The sequence below is a fragment of the Eutrigla gurnardus genome, assembly GCF_963514095.1.
Source record: "Eutrigla gurnardus genome assembly, chromosome: 3".
Classification (NCBI taxonomy): domain Eukaryota; kingdom Metazoa; phylum Chordata; class Actinopteri; order Perciformes; family Triglidae; genus Eutrigla; species Eutrigla gurnardus.
Window position 1 is genome coordinate 27,883,207 of NC_139917.1, and position 16,045 is coordinate 27,899,251.

The window sequence follows — 16,045 nt, forward strand, 5'->3', positions numbered from 1 at the left end:
CTGAATTGTAAAATGGAAATACTCAGGTTAAGCATAAGTATGTGTGAGTAAATGTATTTACACTTAGAAGTGAGCAGGAAAGCATGGTGACCAGTAGTTTAGCTGAGCGGAGGAGGATAATATAGACTTTAATCGTGCGCCCTCTTGTGGCCGAGTAGAGGAATGACAGGCAGCTTTCCCTGTTTGTGTAACCACCTGCAAGCCACGCCCAGTCAATCGTGTCCTATTGGTCCGCGCTTTGCGTAGAAAACACACGATTGGATAGGATGCGCTGTGACGTCAGAGCTCCCGGAACACCACGGGTGAAACGGGACTTTCTGTCTCCGGTCTGCAGGCATGCCGACCTCTCCGGTAAAAACGCGGATCCCCCTCACCAGTTTCGGTCATCTCGTAACGGAGGTGAAGGTGAGAACGACGGTTTCATTTTTGGCATGAAATTAATTAAAAGAAAATAGTGGATTAATAGGAAATGTTTCTGTTTTGGTGGAGAAGTCAATTCATTTAGAAATAAATCACTTTTCTCTTCTAATGAATTTAATCAGTTAAACGTGTAGAGCTAAGCGAACTATATAAATAGATTAGATTAATAGATTTATTCTCTGGTAAATATAGGCATCTGTTATCGTTTAATACATAATATTGAAGGACATTTAATAAAAAAAAAAAAAACACTGTTGAAAGTAGAAATGTGCGACTCGTTACTGCCCCCCTGTGGCCGAAAGACGCAAACACACTGCAGTTGGTGAGAACTGCAGTTGTAGTGGGTGTTTTCCTCCACAGTGGCCACAAGGGGGCAGCAGTGAGCCAATTACACTTTAACTTCATCCTCATATCTATATTATATTTATGGAAGTGTAATTAGCTAATTAGTAACTGTACTAAGTGTTATCCGGAATGTCCCATTTTAGAATTATGTATACTACATTATTGGATTAGAATTATTGATGCATTAATTTGTAATAAGTCACGTTTAACTAACTAGTACGTTTATACTTTATTGGTTGGATGGCTTGTCCATTAAAGTTTTAATAGTAATAGAAACATTATATCAAGATTTTATTTGTTGGTTTACTTTGTATTAATCAGAATCTGCAAAGTAATTATTGATTTAAGTTATCAAATAAACATAGTGGAGTAAAAGAAATAAAGTATTTGGCTGTACAGTAGAAGTATAAAGTATCAGAAAGTAGAAAAACTCAAGTATCTCAGTACTTTCCAACCCTGTTTTTCGAGCCTCTTCTCTTCTCATGAGAGCTTCTAAACGTTAAAATAAAAAGAAGCTTGAACACATGAAGTTTTCAGGATAATAGGATAACAAAACAATACACACGTGTCGCCATTTAAAATCTTATGTGGACTTTCTTCCTGTAACGAAACAGCAACACACAACCCTCGTCCACTGGTCTGAGATCTGTAACGGAGGTGTCTGATGTGACATTTAGAGCTGATTTCAGGCCCGTCTGAAACCAGACCGTCATTCTATCCATAGATGTCGCTAACTCAGGTCTAGTCATTTAGAATTAAAGGGCAATTACACCCTCAGTCCTCTCCACTCTGCCGATACGCTGCAGAATAAATCAGCATTACTGAGCAGAGCAGCCTCGTCAGCACTTCCGCTGCCGCCTCCGGCACGCTTCATATTATAACATTCATGATGGAAATGATTCCTCTTTCCGCATGAATCCACATATTTTGCCTTCTCGCCCTCACGGAGGCTTCAGTAAATCGGATGTTCCACATGAACACTTCAGTGTTTTTGAATTAAAAGAGAAAATGTCCAACTAACTGATTTTATGAGATTCTTTAAATTTAATAATATGACATTTCAGGGAAATGCACCTTTTAAAAAGTACTGCAGAGAGAGTTTAGCTTAGCATAAAGACTGGAAGCGGCTAAAACACACACACACAACCTCCTGTAAAACAACGACTTTATTGGTTTTACACTTTGGTTTGTGTTTGCATTAAAAAAAAACAAGATGTCACAGAGTTTGTTACCTTTATGCTAAGCTAACTGTCTCCTGGCTTTAGCTTTGCATTTAGCTCTGCAAGAAAGAAATTAAGGCTATTCCACAAATGTTCAAATAAAGCTACAGTCAGGAGATGGTTAGCGTAGCTTAGCATAAAGATTTTTTTAATGGATTAACTGAATAAGCTTTAGAGGTGCTGGCAGGCAGATATAGACCACTGTTCCAGTCTTTATGCTAAGCTACGATAAGCTAAAGGTCTCTCACACACACACACACATCATTTTTTAGTGGCATAATTTAGACAAATGTGTTTTTCAGCATAATAAAAAGTAAATTATGCTGCCAGCAGCTTTCATGGATTCCGGTCGCAGCTATTTCAGAATTGAGATATTTTGTTAATAATCTCAGTACTTGCATTAAAAGAAAAAAACCTTCAAACTCCTCAGCCTAAGGAATTTAAAGCATTAAGCTTTTATCACACAGTTTAATTCTCCTGGTGGTAAAAAGAGAGAGTCTGTGGAGAGAAGACCAGCTGATTAGCCGGAGCTCCAGCTGATGAATAATTCAGTTTAATCTCATTCAGAGCGTGTGGTGAATGTGATTTCAATCCCCCATAAACCAGTTCGGTCCGCGGTTCTGCCTCGTCGTCCCACCCAGCTTCAAACATCCAGAACAGACCAACATGTATCACATTATTATTAATAACACAACCATGGGAAATGAAATAACTAAAAACATGAGATAAAAGTCCTGCAGTGATGCTGTGTGCAGCGTTTCCACTTCCTCACACAAACAGACACAGAGTGTGTCAGAGATCAGGATCTCATCTGATTGTTTTCGGCACACGGTGGGTTCGAGTCCCCGTCGTATTGTTTCACATTCACTTTGACTCTCAGGCTGTCTGATGTGGGCCAATAACACATTCAGAGCACCGACTTCTACCTTAAGGCACAGTCTTTACCTTGCGGTCACACATTCACACACACAGGTACACACACACATTCACACACACACATGTATCCGCTCCGCCTCCTCCGCCGCAGGCCTTCATTGAAGTCGCATATGGTTTTGTGGTTAACAGTTTTCACTTTCATTTTCATACGTGGTTTATCCTATTTGCTGTTTTTTTTTATGTCTTATTTGCAAGATTTATTTGAATTAACGTGACATGAAATGTTTACAAACTACATCCCCTGTGATCAATCAGCTCCTCAAACCAACGTTTTGATGGGGGGATCGTTGTGTTTCAGAGGCAGCTGTTTGGCATCGAGGCCCCGGCTTCCGTTGAACTGACTGGATGGAGGAAGCACTTTAATAGCTACACCCTGCATGGCCGCAGAAATGTAGATAACACACACACACACACACATGCACTTCACTATGAACTGAAAGTTGTTCCGCCTGCAGTCTAAGCCGTATCTGCTCTCTTCCAGTGTGTCTTGGCTACTTACGGGATGTTTGCTGTCACAGCAGCAGCCTACTGGATGCACAGGCAGAACAGGGAAGCAAAGCAGGCGTCCAGCTCCACGGCCTGAGACATCAACGCCCCCGACGGCCGCGTTTAACGCCCTGGAGATCAGTTCTGACCTGAAGAAACAGAAGGAAACAACGTGACGCTACCTCAGAGTCTGGAAGCTCAAAGCTTCGATCCAACCTTGTTAATAAATGCTTATTAAACACCCCGACTCATCGTTACTCTGTATGATGAGAAGCCACACTGGTTACCATGGCATCAGTGGGTGTAGTTATCTGTTGCTAAGAAACGGCACATTACACTTTTTACTTATTATCTCACACAACAGTTTGTGATTAAAGAAGGGCGTGACTACATGCAGGTTTTACAGACATGGCTCAGCATCTGCAAGCGTTTCACTTCAAGTTTCATTTTTTATTCAATGAAACCGAAATAATGTCTGAGTTTTAGGATTATTACGATTATTTGCATTCAAAAGACAAGCTGCACTCTCGGTCATTCAGTCGACTAAACTTTGATTTATGTTTTAAATATGCTGTAAGTTTTAGAGATCCATCGTTGAATCAGCTGATCAATAACTCAAAAGTCAAAATCCTGTGAGTGTTAGTGACGTTTCTTAAATAAAATAAATAAAATGAAAACCTTTTAATCTTGCAGAGTGAATTTATTTTCTATTTAGTCATTTAAAATCTTAAAGGAGCTTAAAAATATATAAATAAATAATAATAATGATAATAATAAAGCACATTAGCCCTATGGAAACGACTTATTTTTTGTGGGTTTGGGGATCATATATATATGCAGTTGTTTTTATATATATATATATATATATATATATATATATATATATATATATATATATATATATATATATACAGATCAAACATCATAATTATGATATATATATCATAATAATGATGTTTGTTCTGCTGAACACGTTCACGTCATTTAGTTTCACGTTATTTTTGACAGGAAGTGTTTTGCATATTTCTGTTATTACAAAAAAACTAAACTCGAGTTAAACGCTTGAAAAAAATCCGTGTCTGTATTGTTCATTAAACCTTGAAATGACGTCAGCATGTTTTAAAAACAAAACAAAACATGAAAAGGTTGAAATGCGTTTTTAAATAGGTAAACAGGGTCATTTACACACACACGCACGCGCGCTCACATAGAACGCACGCGGGCTGCTTGAAGATCACGTGATTTAAGGGAATCGGCGGGTCAAAGTGAAAGCAAAAGCGCAGCTGGAGAAAGGGAGCGCGTGCGCCTCTGTGTGTGTGCGTGTGTGTGTGTGTGTATGGGGCGCGCGCGTCCCAGCCGGTGATGACACGTCAGCCTGTTGTGTTCCAGTTGAGCGTGTTCCCGTGGTGTTCTCGTGTTCGCGCTCCGCCTCACGCAGATACCGACTTAAACCGAAAGTAGCTGCTTTCTTCTCATGAAGCTGCGAGCTGCCGAGGAGAAGCTTCACCAGACTGACTGACCTCCAGTTACTAAGTAAGTTCACTCATTAATGCATTCATGCATTCCGTCATTCATTCATCAGCTGCACAGCTACAATCCAGAATCCCTGACTACTGTAAGGCGTTCTTTGGGGTTGTATTGGAGCATCACTAGTAACGCTATTTTAATTAGTCATATTTCTAATTTAATTCGCACGTCACCTCATCCCATAATCATCACTAAGGACACGTTTTTTAGCACTTTGACTTGTTGCATCAATATTTGCACACAATATCACGCGTTGTGGATTTGGTTGCAATGTTTGTGAACTTAATGACCTTAAAGTGCTTTAATTTATAATCACCCTATGGATGCATGAGCCTTAACTGAAACTGAACGTTAACCTCGTAGTCATCGTTTCATTTCAGCTCCAGTGTGATGCAGCACAGATGTGTAGAAAATACACGACTTACTGTAAACCGTCACACTTCCTCCTCACACATAGATGATTAATCCAGTTTGTAAGGTTTGTGCTGGGATGGAAACATGTCTCTTCACCGCAAACAGACCGTTACTATCAAAAAAGGGAAAGAAAGTACGAAAAAAGGATGTAAAAAGACCCATGATCTAAGTAATAGATAGTATATTGAATATTAAACGTTATTTATACAGCACTTCTAAAACATAAAAGCAAAATGTGACATCATAACAGAAAAGAAAGAGGTAAATTACTTAGAAAAGCAATATTAAGACCTATTTTTGTGCTGCATTTGTACATAAAGTCTGCTGCTCGTATCTTTTACTTCGAGGCACTTTGTGACTTTGCTCTGGAAATAATAATATAGTAATATAATCCTATATAATTATAGTTTTGTTTTAAAACTACAGTGAAGTTGCATACTTGCATTCTAACGGGTTGGACTTGGCTTCACAGTTATAATAGAATAGACAAACAGCATTAGTCACATTAAAAGCAGAACTAAACAGGTCTGAAGTTGTGTTTAAATTTGTGCAGGAAGGAAATCCTAATAGTTGTTTTTTCTTCTCATCTTTGTCTCGCTTGACTGAGAAGTGAAAGTATTTTTCCCTGTTATTAAATATGTTACATCAGAACTTCACAGTTTACGATGATACACCAACATGTGATTTATTATCAATCATGTGACCATATTCTCTGGTTTTACGGCCCAGCAGGCTGGTTTCAGTTGAATTATCTCTAAAACAGCCGGCAGATGACGTTATCGCCGAGCTTGTGAACATCGAACAGCATTTAGCAGCTTAAGGGACACGCGTTTCCCTCCAGAGACCAAAAACAGAACTGAAATGTTCAGTTATCAAAAATGCTATTTTGATATCTGATTCATCTGTTTGAGTCATATTTTCTTTAAAGAAAAAAATTACAGAATTCTCTGATTGCAGCCTAAAAAATGTGAGTTATTTCTGGTTTCTTATTTATTAATGAAATATATCCGAGTTGGCCAAATAAGTAATCGAGAGAGAGGGCCCTAGTTTCGTGGCGCAGCGCAGGGTGGCGGAGCCGGCGCAATGCAAGTTTCGACCCGCGCAGCCTTGCGCACGGTCAGTTTGGCAGTTTGGTGGATCGCCTGCGCCGAGATGGGTGTGGCGGCGCAGCAGGGGGAGGCGTCACAGATTCAGCTTGGTGCAGCGGAAGTTTCATGCCAAAAAGCCTCGCCGAGACTTCACCGAAAGCCCGCCAGCTCCAACCTAGTCTACTTTTGGCGCAAGGCGAATTACAGCTGGCGGAGTGGCAGTTTGGCCGACAGGCGCACAGTGCGTACACGTCACCAAGACCTCAGAGGCAGGTTTCCACAGTTCCAGGCACATTTAAATGCAATAAATGATCACAACAAACACTATTTAATGCAACTAATTGAATCAACACGTGAATTTATATCTATATAGATTGTCAGATCAAAGGCGGATGGCACGCATATGTGCCTGCGCCCGACTGCGCCGTGCACGAAACTTGCAAAGTCCAGGCGGACACACAGTCGGCGCGGCGCAAGTCCGCTGAGCCCCGACTGCCTGGTGTATGAAACTAGGGCCCAGAAAGAAAAACAAGGAAATAATTATTTCTTGCAGCCCTAAACACTGATGAATGATACGGTTGCTCCGTAACTGCTGGATGATTAAATAAGCAGCAAAAGAAAGGAAGAAAATATATATTGTTTTGTATTTCAGCTCATCAGATTCTGGCCGGACCTTCAAGGACAGATGTCTGAGCAGATCCTGCCTCTGCTCGCCTCCACACGTTTGTGACGATGTTGATGAATCTCTATTCCAATCTCAAGCTCTTGTGAAACATAAGAAGTAGCATGGAGGCCGAAAGAGGACCGAGCGCCAGATGACCGACCAGAAAGGAGTCAGCGATGGAGGATCTGCCTGCAAAAAGTGGAGGAAATGGTTCAAACGGTGGCCGAGAGGAGGGTTCTCCTTTGTAGGATGGTCAGAGACGATCTGGATGAAGCAGCGAGCAGAAAACAGACCCGAGCAGCTGAGACGCAGAACCAAAGTCCACCCCCCGAGACACCTGCAGGACCAGAACCGGCCCAGAACCCAGAGAGGGTCCACCCAACAGAGAGCCACGAGCCGACAGACAGGCAGCTGGATTTACTGCTTTGGAAAAAACTCAACCTGCAGGAAGACCCTGAGAACTGGTGCCAGGTTAGGACACAACGTTTGTGATGTTATTGCTCTGGGATATGGATTTTTTTATTAGAGCACAGGTGGCCCGGAGCGAGATAAAGTCAGAAACCAAACAGGGGGATTCCTTGATTTAACATCCGGTGGTAAAAGAAACACTTTGTGATTGTTATTGAGGAAGTGTGGCTTTAATGCTGCAGCTGGTAAAAGTAGAGCTAATATCAACCTGAACGGCTTCATGGTAGTTTTTAAATGATTGATCTGAATCAAAACACACAGGAAATGATACAGCTGCAATCACTCCATAAGAGTTAGGAAGAAAGAGAAAGTATGTGCTCATCAATAAAGAGTATATAAACATAGTATACAAGTAAAAATATATGTATATAAATATATATATATATATATATATATATATATATATATATATATATATATATATATATATATAGTAGTATTTAGTAGAAGTAGTCTGTAGTAGAAGTAGCCTGTAGTAGAAGTAGTCATAAGTAGAAGTAGTCTGTAGTGGAAGTAGCCTGTAGTAGAAGTAGTCTGTGGTAGAAGTAGTCTGTAGTAGAAGTAGTCTGTAGTAGAAGTAGTCTGTGGTAGAAGCATTCTGTGGTAGAAGTGGTCTGTAGTAGAAGTAGTCTGTGGTAGAAGTAGTCTGTAGTAGAAGTAGTCTGTAGTGGAAGTAGTCTGTGGTAGAAGTAGTCTGTAGTAGAAGTAGTCTGTAGTAGAAGTAGTCTGTGGTAGAAGTAGTCTGTAGTAGAAGTAGTCTGTAGTAGAAGTAGTCTGTAGTAGAAGTAGCCTGTAGTAGAAGTAGTCAGTAGTAGAAGTAGTCTGTAGTGGAAGTAGCCTGTAGTAGAAGTAGTCTGTAGTAGAAGTAGTCTGTGGTAGAAGTAGTCTGTAGTAGAAGTAGTCAGTAGTAGAAGTAGTCTGTAGTAGAAGTAGTCTGTAGTAGAAGTAGTCTGTGGTAGAAGTAGTCTGTAGTGGAAGTAGTCTGTAGTAGAAGTAGTCTGTAGTAGAAGTAGTCAGTAGTAGAAGTAGTCAGTAGTAGAAGTAGTCTGTGGTAGAAGTAGTCAGTAGTAGAAGTAGTCTGTAGTAGAAGTAGTCTGTAGTAGAAGTAGTCTGTGGTAGAAGTAGTCTGTAGTAGAAGTAGCTGTGGTAGAAGTAGTCTGTAGTAGAAGTAGTCTGTGGTAGAAGTAGTCTGTAGTGGAAGTAGTCTGTAGTAGAAGTAGTCTGTAGTAGAAGTAGTCTGTGGTAGAAGTAGTCTGTAGTGGAAGTAGTCTGTAGTAGAAGTATTCTGTGGTAGAAGTAGTCTGTAGTAGAAGTAGTCTGTGGTAGAAGTAGTCTGTAGTGGAAGTAGTCTGTAGTAGAAGTAGTCTGTAGTAGAAGTAGTCTGTGGTAGAAGTAGTCTGTAGTGGAAGTAGTCTGTAGTAGAAGTAGTCTGTAGTGGAAGTAGTCTGTAGTAGAAGTAGTCTGTAGTAGAAGTAGTCTTAATCTGCAAAGTATCAAGTAACGCCAGCTCTAAATAACTGTACTGGAGAGTAGAAGTAGAAGTAGCATAACATAGAGAGTAAAGGTACCTCAAAGTACCACAGTACTATTCATTCTTCATGAACAGAATGTGTTTCTGCTGCTTCCTGCTGCAGGGTGACGGTGCAGCGGATGCCGACAGCTTCCCCACACACCTCCGTCCGTTCAGCAGCGAGGCCGAGTACCGGCTGGTGAAGCACACGTACAAGCAGCTGCAGCACAGCGGCTACTACTGGGGCTCCATGACCATGGAGGAGGCGCACCACGCCCTGGTACGGACGCCGCCGGGCACCTTCCTCATCAGGTACATCCTCAGGGAGGTCTAGACCAGGGGCTCAGACTCGACTCTGTCTGCAGGTAGAGTCTGGGTGAGGCTGGGCCGCATCAAGTACTCCACACAAAAAAAGTACAACCGATTCTCAATCTTTACTAATAGCAATTCAGAACATGAATGGTTGTACTTCCTCCTACTATATACAATATTCAGGTGTGCTCAATAGTCTGGAAACTACAGTACAAGTGACCAACGTTGCTACTTCGTGTTGTTGTCAGGAGCCTTCTCTACCTATTGTTTTAGTTAAACACCATTAGGTCAAAATAGCATATATGAATATACAGGGTCAATCACCTGGGTGACTGGGACCCATAATGCATTGCACCTCAAAGGTGACTACTCGTCCCATGTTCCAAACGTGCGTCACGTGACCGTGCATGTTGCCGTGTGTTGCAGAGACAGCGGGCAGCCGGATGTCTTCTTCACCCTGAGTTACCAAAGCGACGACGGGCCGACCAGCGTCCGCGTCCAGCTCAGCAACCTGCTCTTCGGTCTGCACGGCAGCCACAGGACTTTCGCGTCGCTCTTCGCCCTGCTCACCTACTACACCAGCTCGTCCTGCAAGCTGACGGCGCCGTACCGCCACCAGCGCCCGGAGCGCCTCCAGCAGATGTGCCGGAGGGCCGTCATGGGCTTGTGTGGAGCCGGAGATATCAGTAGCTTACCTGGAGTCAGCCCTCGAGTGAAAGACTATGTCCACGCCTACCCCTTCTGTATATAGACACCATGTTTTATTTCTTTTAGATTATTATAAAGAACACACATACTGTGTTTGTTTGAGGGTGATTATCATGTTGCAGTACTCATGGTACATGTTATCATTATTGTTCTGAAGTGGACGTTTTTTTATTTTGTGTGACGGCTGCACCGCTGACTTCATGGTACATATCTGTTGTAACGTCCATGAATGTATTTGCTGCAGTTTTAACTGATGTTTGGCCACTAGAGGGCAAACATAAAAAGCTGACATATTATCATGTTGTGGCTGAAATGTTGGTGTTAAATAATAAAATGTATATTTTTGGTTTGTGGCCACATGAGGAAGCAACGTCTGATATTTTCTTTCCTATTTCCCGGGTTTTAAACGGAAGTCCCGAGGTTGTGATTCTGTTTTTAATCCTGTTATCTTGCATCGTGAGTTACTTATCTCCTTATTTCAGGACAATGAGTCGTTTCTCGGGACACAACGGGTCAACGATCTCAGAAAAGGTCGGTTTCTCTCGATGATTGCACAAAAGCCTGATTTCATGAGAAAGAAACAAGTCTTATAATATCATATATAATATATGAATATAATTTAGAGTTAACTGGTTTTGTAGCACAAAGCCACATACTTTATTGTTTTCTATGAACAGGAAATGACACATAAGTGCACGTTGGCTGTTGATCAAAGTGAAGAAAGTTGCTGCATTCCAGTGAACCTCACACACCTTTACACAAGAGGAAACAAAACAATTTCCCCAAGACCCAAGAAGAAGATATATCCATATGTTATTTTATTATATATATATATATAAATATAAATGTGCCACTCACCCTGCATGGGCGGTCTTGTGTTTCCACCTTCAAGCTTGGGTCCTCCAGCTTTCCCAGGACTGGACTCTCGGATGTTGATCCTGGACTCTGCTGGAGCCGATGTCCCAGTTTGGGGGTTACAGCCCCGAGTGCACTGACTTCCACCACATATATACACTCAACAAAAATATAAACGCAACACTTTTGTTTTTGCTCCCATTTTTCATGAGATGGACTTAAAGATCTAAAATTCATTCCAGATACACAATATTACCATTTCTCTCAAACATTGTTCACAAATCAGTCTAAATGTGTGATAGTGAGCACTTCTGCTTTGCTGAGATAATCCATCCCACCTCACAGGTGTGCCACATCAAGATGCTGATCTGACATCATGATTAGTGCACAGGTGTGCCTTAGACTGTCCACAATAAAAGGCCACCCTGAAATGTGCATTTTTTTTTGCTTTATTGGGGGTCTGGGGACTCAGAACCAGTCAGTATCTGGTGTGACCACCATTTGCCTCATGCAGTGCAACACATCTTCTTCGCATAGAGTTTATCAGATTGTCAATTGTGGCCTGTGGAATGTTGGTCCACTCCTCTTCAATGGCTGTGCGAAGTTGCTGGATATTAGTGGGAACTGGTACACGCTGTCGTATACGCCGGTCAAGCACATCCCAAACATGCTCAATGGGTGACATGTCCGGTGAGTATGCTGGCCATGCAAGAACTGGGACATTTTCAGCTTCCAAGAATTGTGTACAGATCCTTGCAACATGGGGCTGTGCATTATCTTGCTGAAACATGAGGTGATGTTCATGGATGTATGGCACAACAATGGGCCTCAGGATCTCATCACGGTATCTCTGTGCATTCAAAATGCCATCAATAAAATGCACCTGTGTTCTTCGTCCATAACAGATGCCTGCCCATACCATAACCCCACCACCACCATGGGCCACTCGATCCACAACATTGACATCAGCAAAGCGCTCACCCACACGACGCCACACACGCTGTCTGCCATCTGCCCTGAACAATGTAAACCGAGATTCATCCGTGAAGAGAACACCTCTCCAACGTGCCAGACGCCATCGAATGTGAGCATTTGCCCACTCAAGTCTGTTACGGCGACGAGCTGGAGTCAGGTTAAGACCCCGATGAGGACGACGAGCATGCAGTTGAGCTTCCCTGAGACGGTTTCTGACAGTTTGTGCAGAAATTGTTTGGTTATGCAAACCAATTGTTTCAGCAGCTGTCTGAGTGGCTGGTCTCAGACGATCTTGGAGGTGAACCTGCTGGATGTGGAGGTCCTGGGCTGGTGTGGTTACACGTGGTCTGCGGTTGTGAGGCCGGTTGGATGTACTGCCATATTCTCTGAAATGCCTTTGGAGACGGCTTATGGTGGAGAAATGAACATTCAATGCACGAGCAACAGATCTGGTTGACATTCCTGCTGTCAGCATGCCAATTGCACGCTCCCTCAATGCTTGTGGCATCTGTGGCATTTTGCTGTGAGACAAAACTGCACATTTCAGAGTGGCCTTTTATTGTGGGCAGTATAAGGTACACCTGTGCACTAATCATGATGTCAGATCAGCATCTTGATGTGGCACACCTGTGAGGTGGGATGGATTATCTCAGCAAAGCAGAAGTGCTCACTATCACACATTTAGACAGATTTGTGAACAATGTTTGAGAGAAATGGTAATATTGTGTATCTGGAATGAATTTTAGATCTTTAAGTCCATCTCATGAAAAATGGGAGCAAAAACAAAAGTGTTGCGTTTATATTTTTGTTGAGTGTATATATTATATATACACACACACCTATTTTTATTATTCTGGGGGGGGGCTGAAAACTATCTAATACACATCCATGCAGCATGCACATACACACCGTGTGATTGAGTAGCAGTCTCCTGTCTCCCTGTCATCTGTCCCACTTCCTGTCCTCAATCTGACTGCCAGTGGCCCCTTTAGTCGAAATTAGCCCTGCACCAGGGACAAACACGCGCACACGCGCACACACACACACACACACACACACACACACACACACACACACACACACACACACACACACACACACGCTTTCCCCTGTCCCCGAATCATCCCTGCCTCATTAACCTTAAACAATGTTGACGTAAAAGCCATCACTAGTGTGGCACAAAGAGGCGGCACCTTAAAACAACACTTCAAAGTGAGGGCGATTATATTATATTATATGACTATAAAATGCATCAGAGTGACGTAGAAACATGTATTATAAAATCATTAGAGAGTTTGATTGATCTCCTCTCTGTGATGCCGCTGAATGTCTCGTGGGTCCGCGCGAGCCCGGACTCCCACTGTCCCGCGCTCTGAGTGCACCTCTTGCACGCGACCTACAATTTTATTATGTCAAACGACCTCTCCTGACTCGTCCGCACGCACGCGCGCGCGCGCAGACACGCGGACTGGGATTACAACCGCTGGAGAGGGGCGCGCACTGGTGTAGCTCATGTTTATGTAATGCCATATGTGACTGTGAATGCGTGTGTGTGTGTGTGCGCGCGCGTGCGTGTGTGTGTGTGTGTGTGGGGGGGGTCTGCTGGAGCGAGCTGGTCCAGCGCCGCGGCGGCAACAGCGGTCACACGTGAGACATCAGCGACTCGTGCGTGTCATTCTGCGGATTGAGGTGCTCGTGAGATTTGACCCAGTGTATAGGAGGGCGCTCGAGCTCCGCCGCGCGTGCACGTCAGAGCCGGTGAAATCGTCACGCGGGTAGAATCGGTGGAATCTGTCGAGAGCGTGCTCCTGCGCGGCCGGAGAGCATCGCGGCGGAGCGCGAGGGGGTCGGTGACGGTGAACGGCACCGCGTGGAGAGGGAGGCATAGGGCGGAACGTCCGCTGGACTCCTGGCCGAATCGGAGCATCCCACTCCCGGCAGCATCCGTCCCTCCGCGCCTCAGCTCCAGCGGGAGGCAGGCCCGGAGCGGCGGCAGGATGTAGCAGCGGATTAACGGAGGAGAGAGGGGCGCTCAGAGCGCGGGACCGGGCGGACCGGGAGGACCGGGGCGGGACGGACGGGACGGACGGGACATGGGGAAGGACCAGGAGCTGCTCCAGGCCGTGAAGACCGAGGACCTGCTGACAGCTCAGCGGCTTCTCCAGAGACCTCGGCCAGGGAAAGCCAGTCAGTATCCCACCATCCCCCTGTCACACGCACACACGCGCACAGACACGCACACACGCGCACTACCCGTCATTACCAGGTCAGGACAGTGCAGGCTAGATCTAATGTGATGCCATTTAGGCTAAATGGTGCACTGTGCGTGTGTGTGTGTGTGTGTGTGTGTGTGTGTGTGTGTGTGTGTGTGTGTGTGTGTGTGTGTGTGTGTGTGTGTGTGTGCGTGTGTGTGTGTGTGTTTGTGTGTGTGCTATGACGTTGAATGTGTGAATGTGATGACGTTGCACATGTGTGAGGACAGTCATCAGAATGAAATTAGAAATTAGGAGGATGCTTGTCATCCATTCGCCACCATTGACCATTTGTGTGTGTTGTGTGTGTGTGTGTGTGTGTGTGTGTGTGTGTGTGTGTGTGTGTGTGTGTGTGTGTGTGTGTGTGTGTGTGTGTGTGTGCGTGCGTGTGTGTGTCTGCATGAATGCACAAAAATCTGTGTGCACACCAGAGAGGATGTGAGTATTAGTGGGAGGTAGAAGTACACAGAGGTCCTACTGCTCTCGGGACGGGGGGATTAGTGGTGTGTGAAGATGCCAGATGTTGGTGGTAATAATGTGATGATCTACGTGAACACGTGCAGACATGTGCACATATGTGGCGCGCATGTGCATGCGTGTGTGTGTGTGTGTGTGTGTGTGTGTGCGTGTGTGTGTGTGTGTGTTGACGTGGAGTCAGCTGGGACTTGAGGTGATAATTAGATTTCAATTACAGCCTTGAATCTCCTCTCCTCCTCTCCCATTTCATCACCAGGCCCCTCTCAGTGCTCTACTCACTACTTTACCTCCTCCTCTCTCCTCCTCTCCTCTCCTCTCTACTCTCCTTCTCTCCCATTTCATCACCAGGCCCCTCTCGGTGCTCTACTCACTACTTTATCTCCTCCAATCTACTCCTCTCTACTTCTCCCCTCTCTCCTCCTCTCTCTATTCCTCTCCTCTCCTCCTGCTACCTCTCGTCTCTCCTCCTGTTGCCTACATTCCTTTTTCTCTTCCCTTGTCTCCTCTTTTCCACCCTTGTCCTCTCCTCTCCTCTTGTTTCCTATCCTCTCCTCCTTCCCTTTCCTCTCCCCTTCTGTCCTCTCTCTTCTCTTCTCCTCTTTCCTTGTCTCGCCCCCTACTCTCCTCTCCTCTTTTATCATTGTTTCTCTCCTCTTCTCTCTCCTCCCCTCTTCTCTCCTCCATCCTTGTCCCCTCTCCCCTCCTTTCCTTTCCTTTTCCATGTTATCATCTGTTCTCCCCTCTTCCCTCCTCCACTCCTCCTCTCTCCTCTCCTCTCCCCCTCTCGCCCATATCCTCGTCTCCTCCACCCTCCTTTCCTGTCCTCTCTCCTCTCCTCCTCACCTCCTCCCTCCTCTCATGTGTTTGTTTCTGGACATTCCAGCAGTGCCACGGAAAAGTAAAATGCTTTTCCTCAAATGCCAGAACAGATCAGCGCTGAGTGCTCAGTCCACTGCACACTGACAAAGAGAAAGGGGGAGGAGGGAGGAGGGTGAGGGAGGAGGGAGGAGGGACGTGAGGGGTGAGGAGGAGAACGGCCAGAATGGGAGAGAAAAAGAGTGAGTGCCGAACAGAAGGAGAGGAACTACGAGATATGAATACGGGGATGCGACGAGACAGGAAGTGATGGAGAGAGGTTGAAGGGTGAGTTATGGCAGGTGTGTGTGTGTGTGTGTGTGTGTGTGTGTGTGTGTGTGTGTGTGTGTGTGTGTGTGTGTGTGTGTGTGTGTGTGTGTGTGTGACTGACTGCATGAATCCAGGTTTATGTGTGAATAATTAAACAGGAAGCCAGGTTTCTCTGCTGGAGAATCACACACACAAACGCCTCGGCGTGCTCGCAGACAGTCAGGTGTTGGTCATGTGACGCGCGGCGCTGCAATCAACAGTGA

The 16,045-nt window shown here is 44.5% G+C and overlaps 2 protein-coding genes across 4 annotated transcripts in view; both read left to right on the plus strand.

The window, feature by feature from the left end:
• Positions 1–7,307: 7,307 nt before the first annotated feature.
• LOC311008734 (suppressor of cytokine signaling 1-like) lies at positions 7,308–10,464 on the plus strand (the record flags this gene model as incomplete). The annotated part of the gene is made up of 3 exons (XM_084002577.1): positions 7,308–7,571; positions 9,203–9,390; positions 9,817–10,464. The coding sequence occupies 3 exons, from the start codon at positions 7,308–7,310 to the stop codon at positions 10,139–10,141; spliced, it is 777 nt and encodes a 258-aa protein (XP_083858703.1). The 3' UTR covers positions 10,142–10,464.
• Positions 10,465–13,542: 3,078 nt separating this feature from the next.
• Positions 13,543–16,045, plus strand: part of LOC311008715 (caskin-1) — a 29,909-nt gene continuing 27,406 nt past the window's right edge. The window contains exon 1 of one of the 3 annotated variants that reach the window (XM_084002547.1): positions 13,543–14,115. In XM_084002547.1, coding sequence (XP_083858673.1) covers positions 14,022–14,115 — 94 coding nt within the window. In that variant the 5' untranslated portion in view covers positions 13,543–14,021. The remainder of the gene's footprint in view (positions 14,116–16,045) is intronic. The other 2 variants (XM_084002548.1, XM_084002549.1) reach the window with 2 other exon arrangements.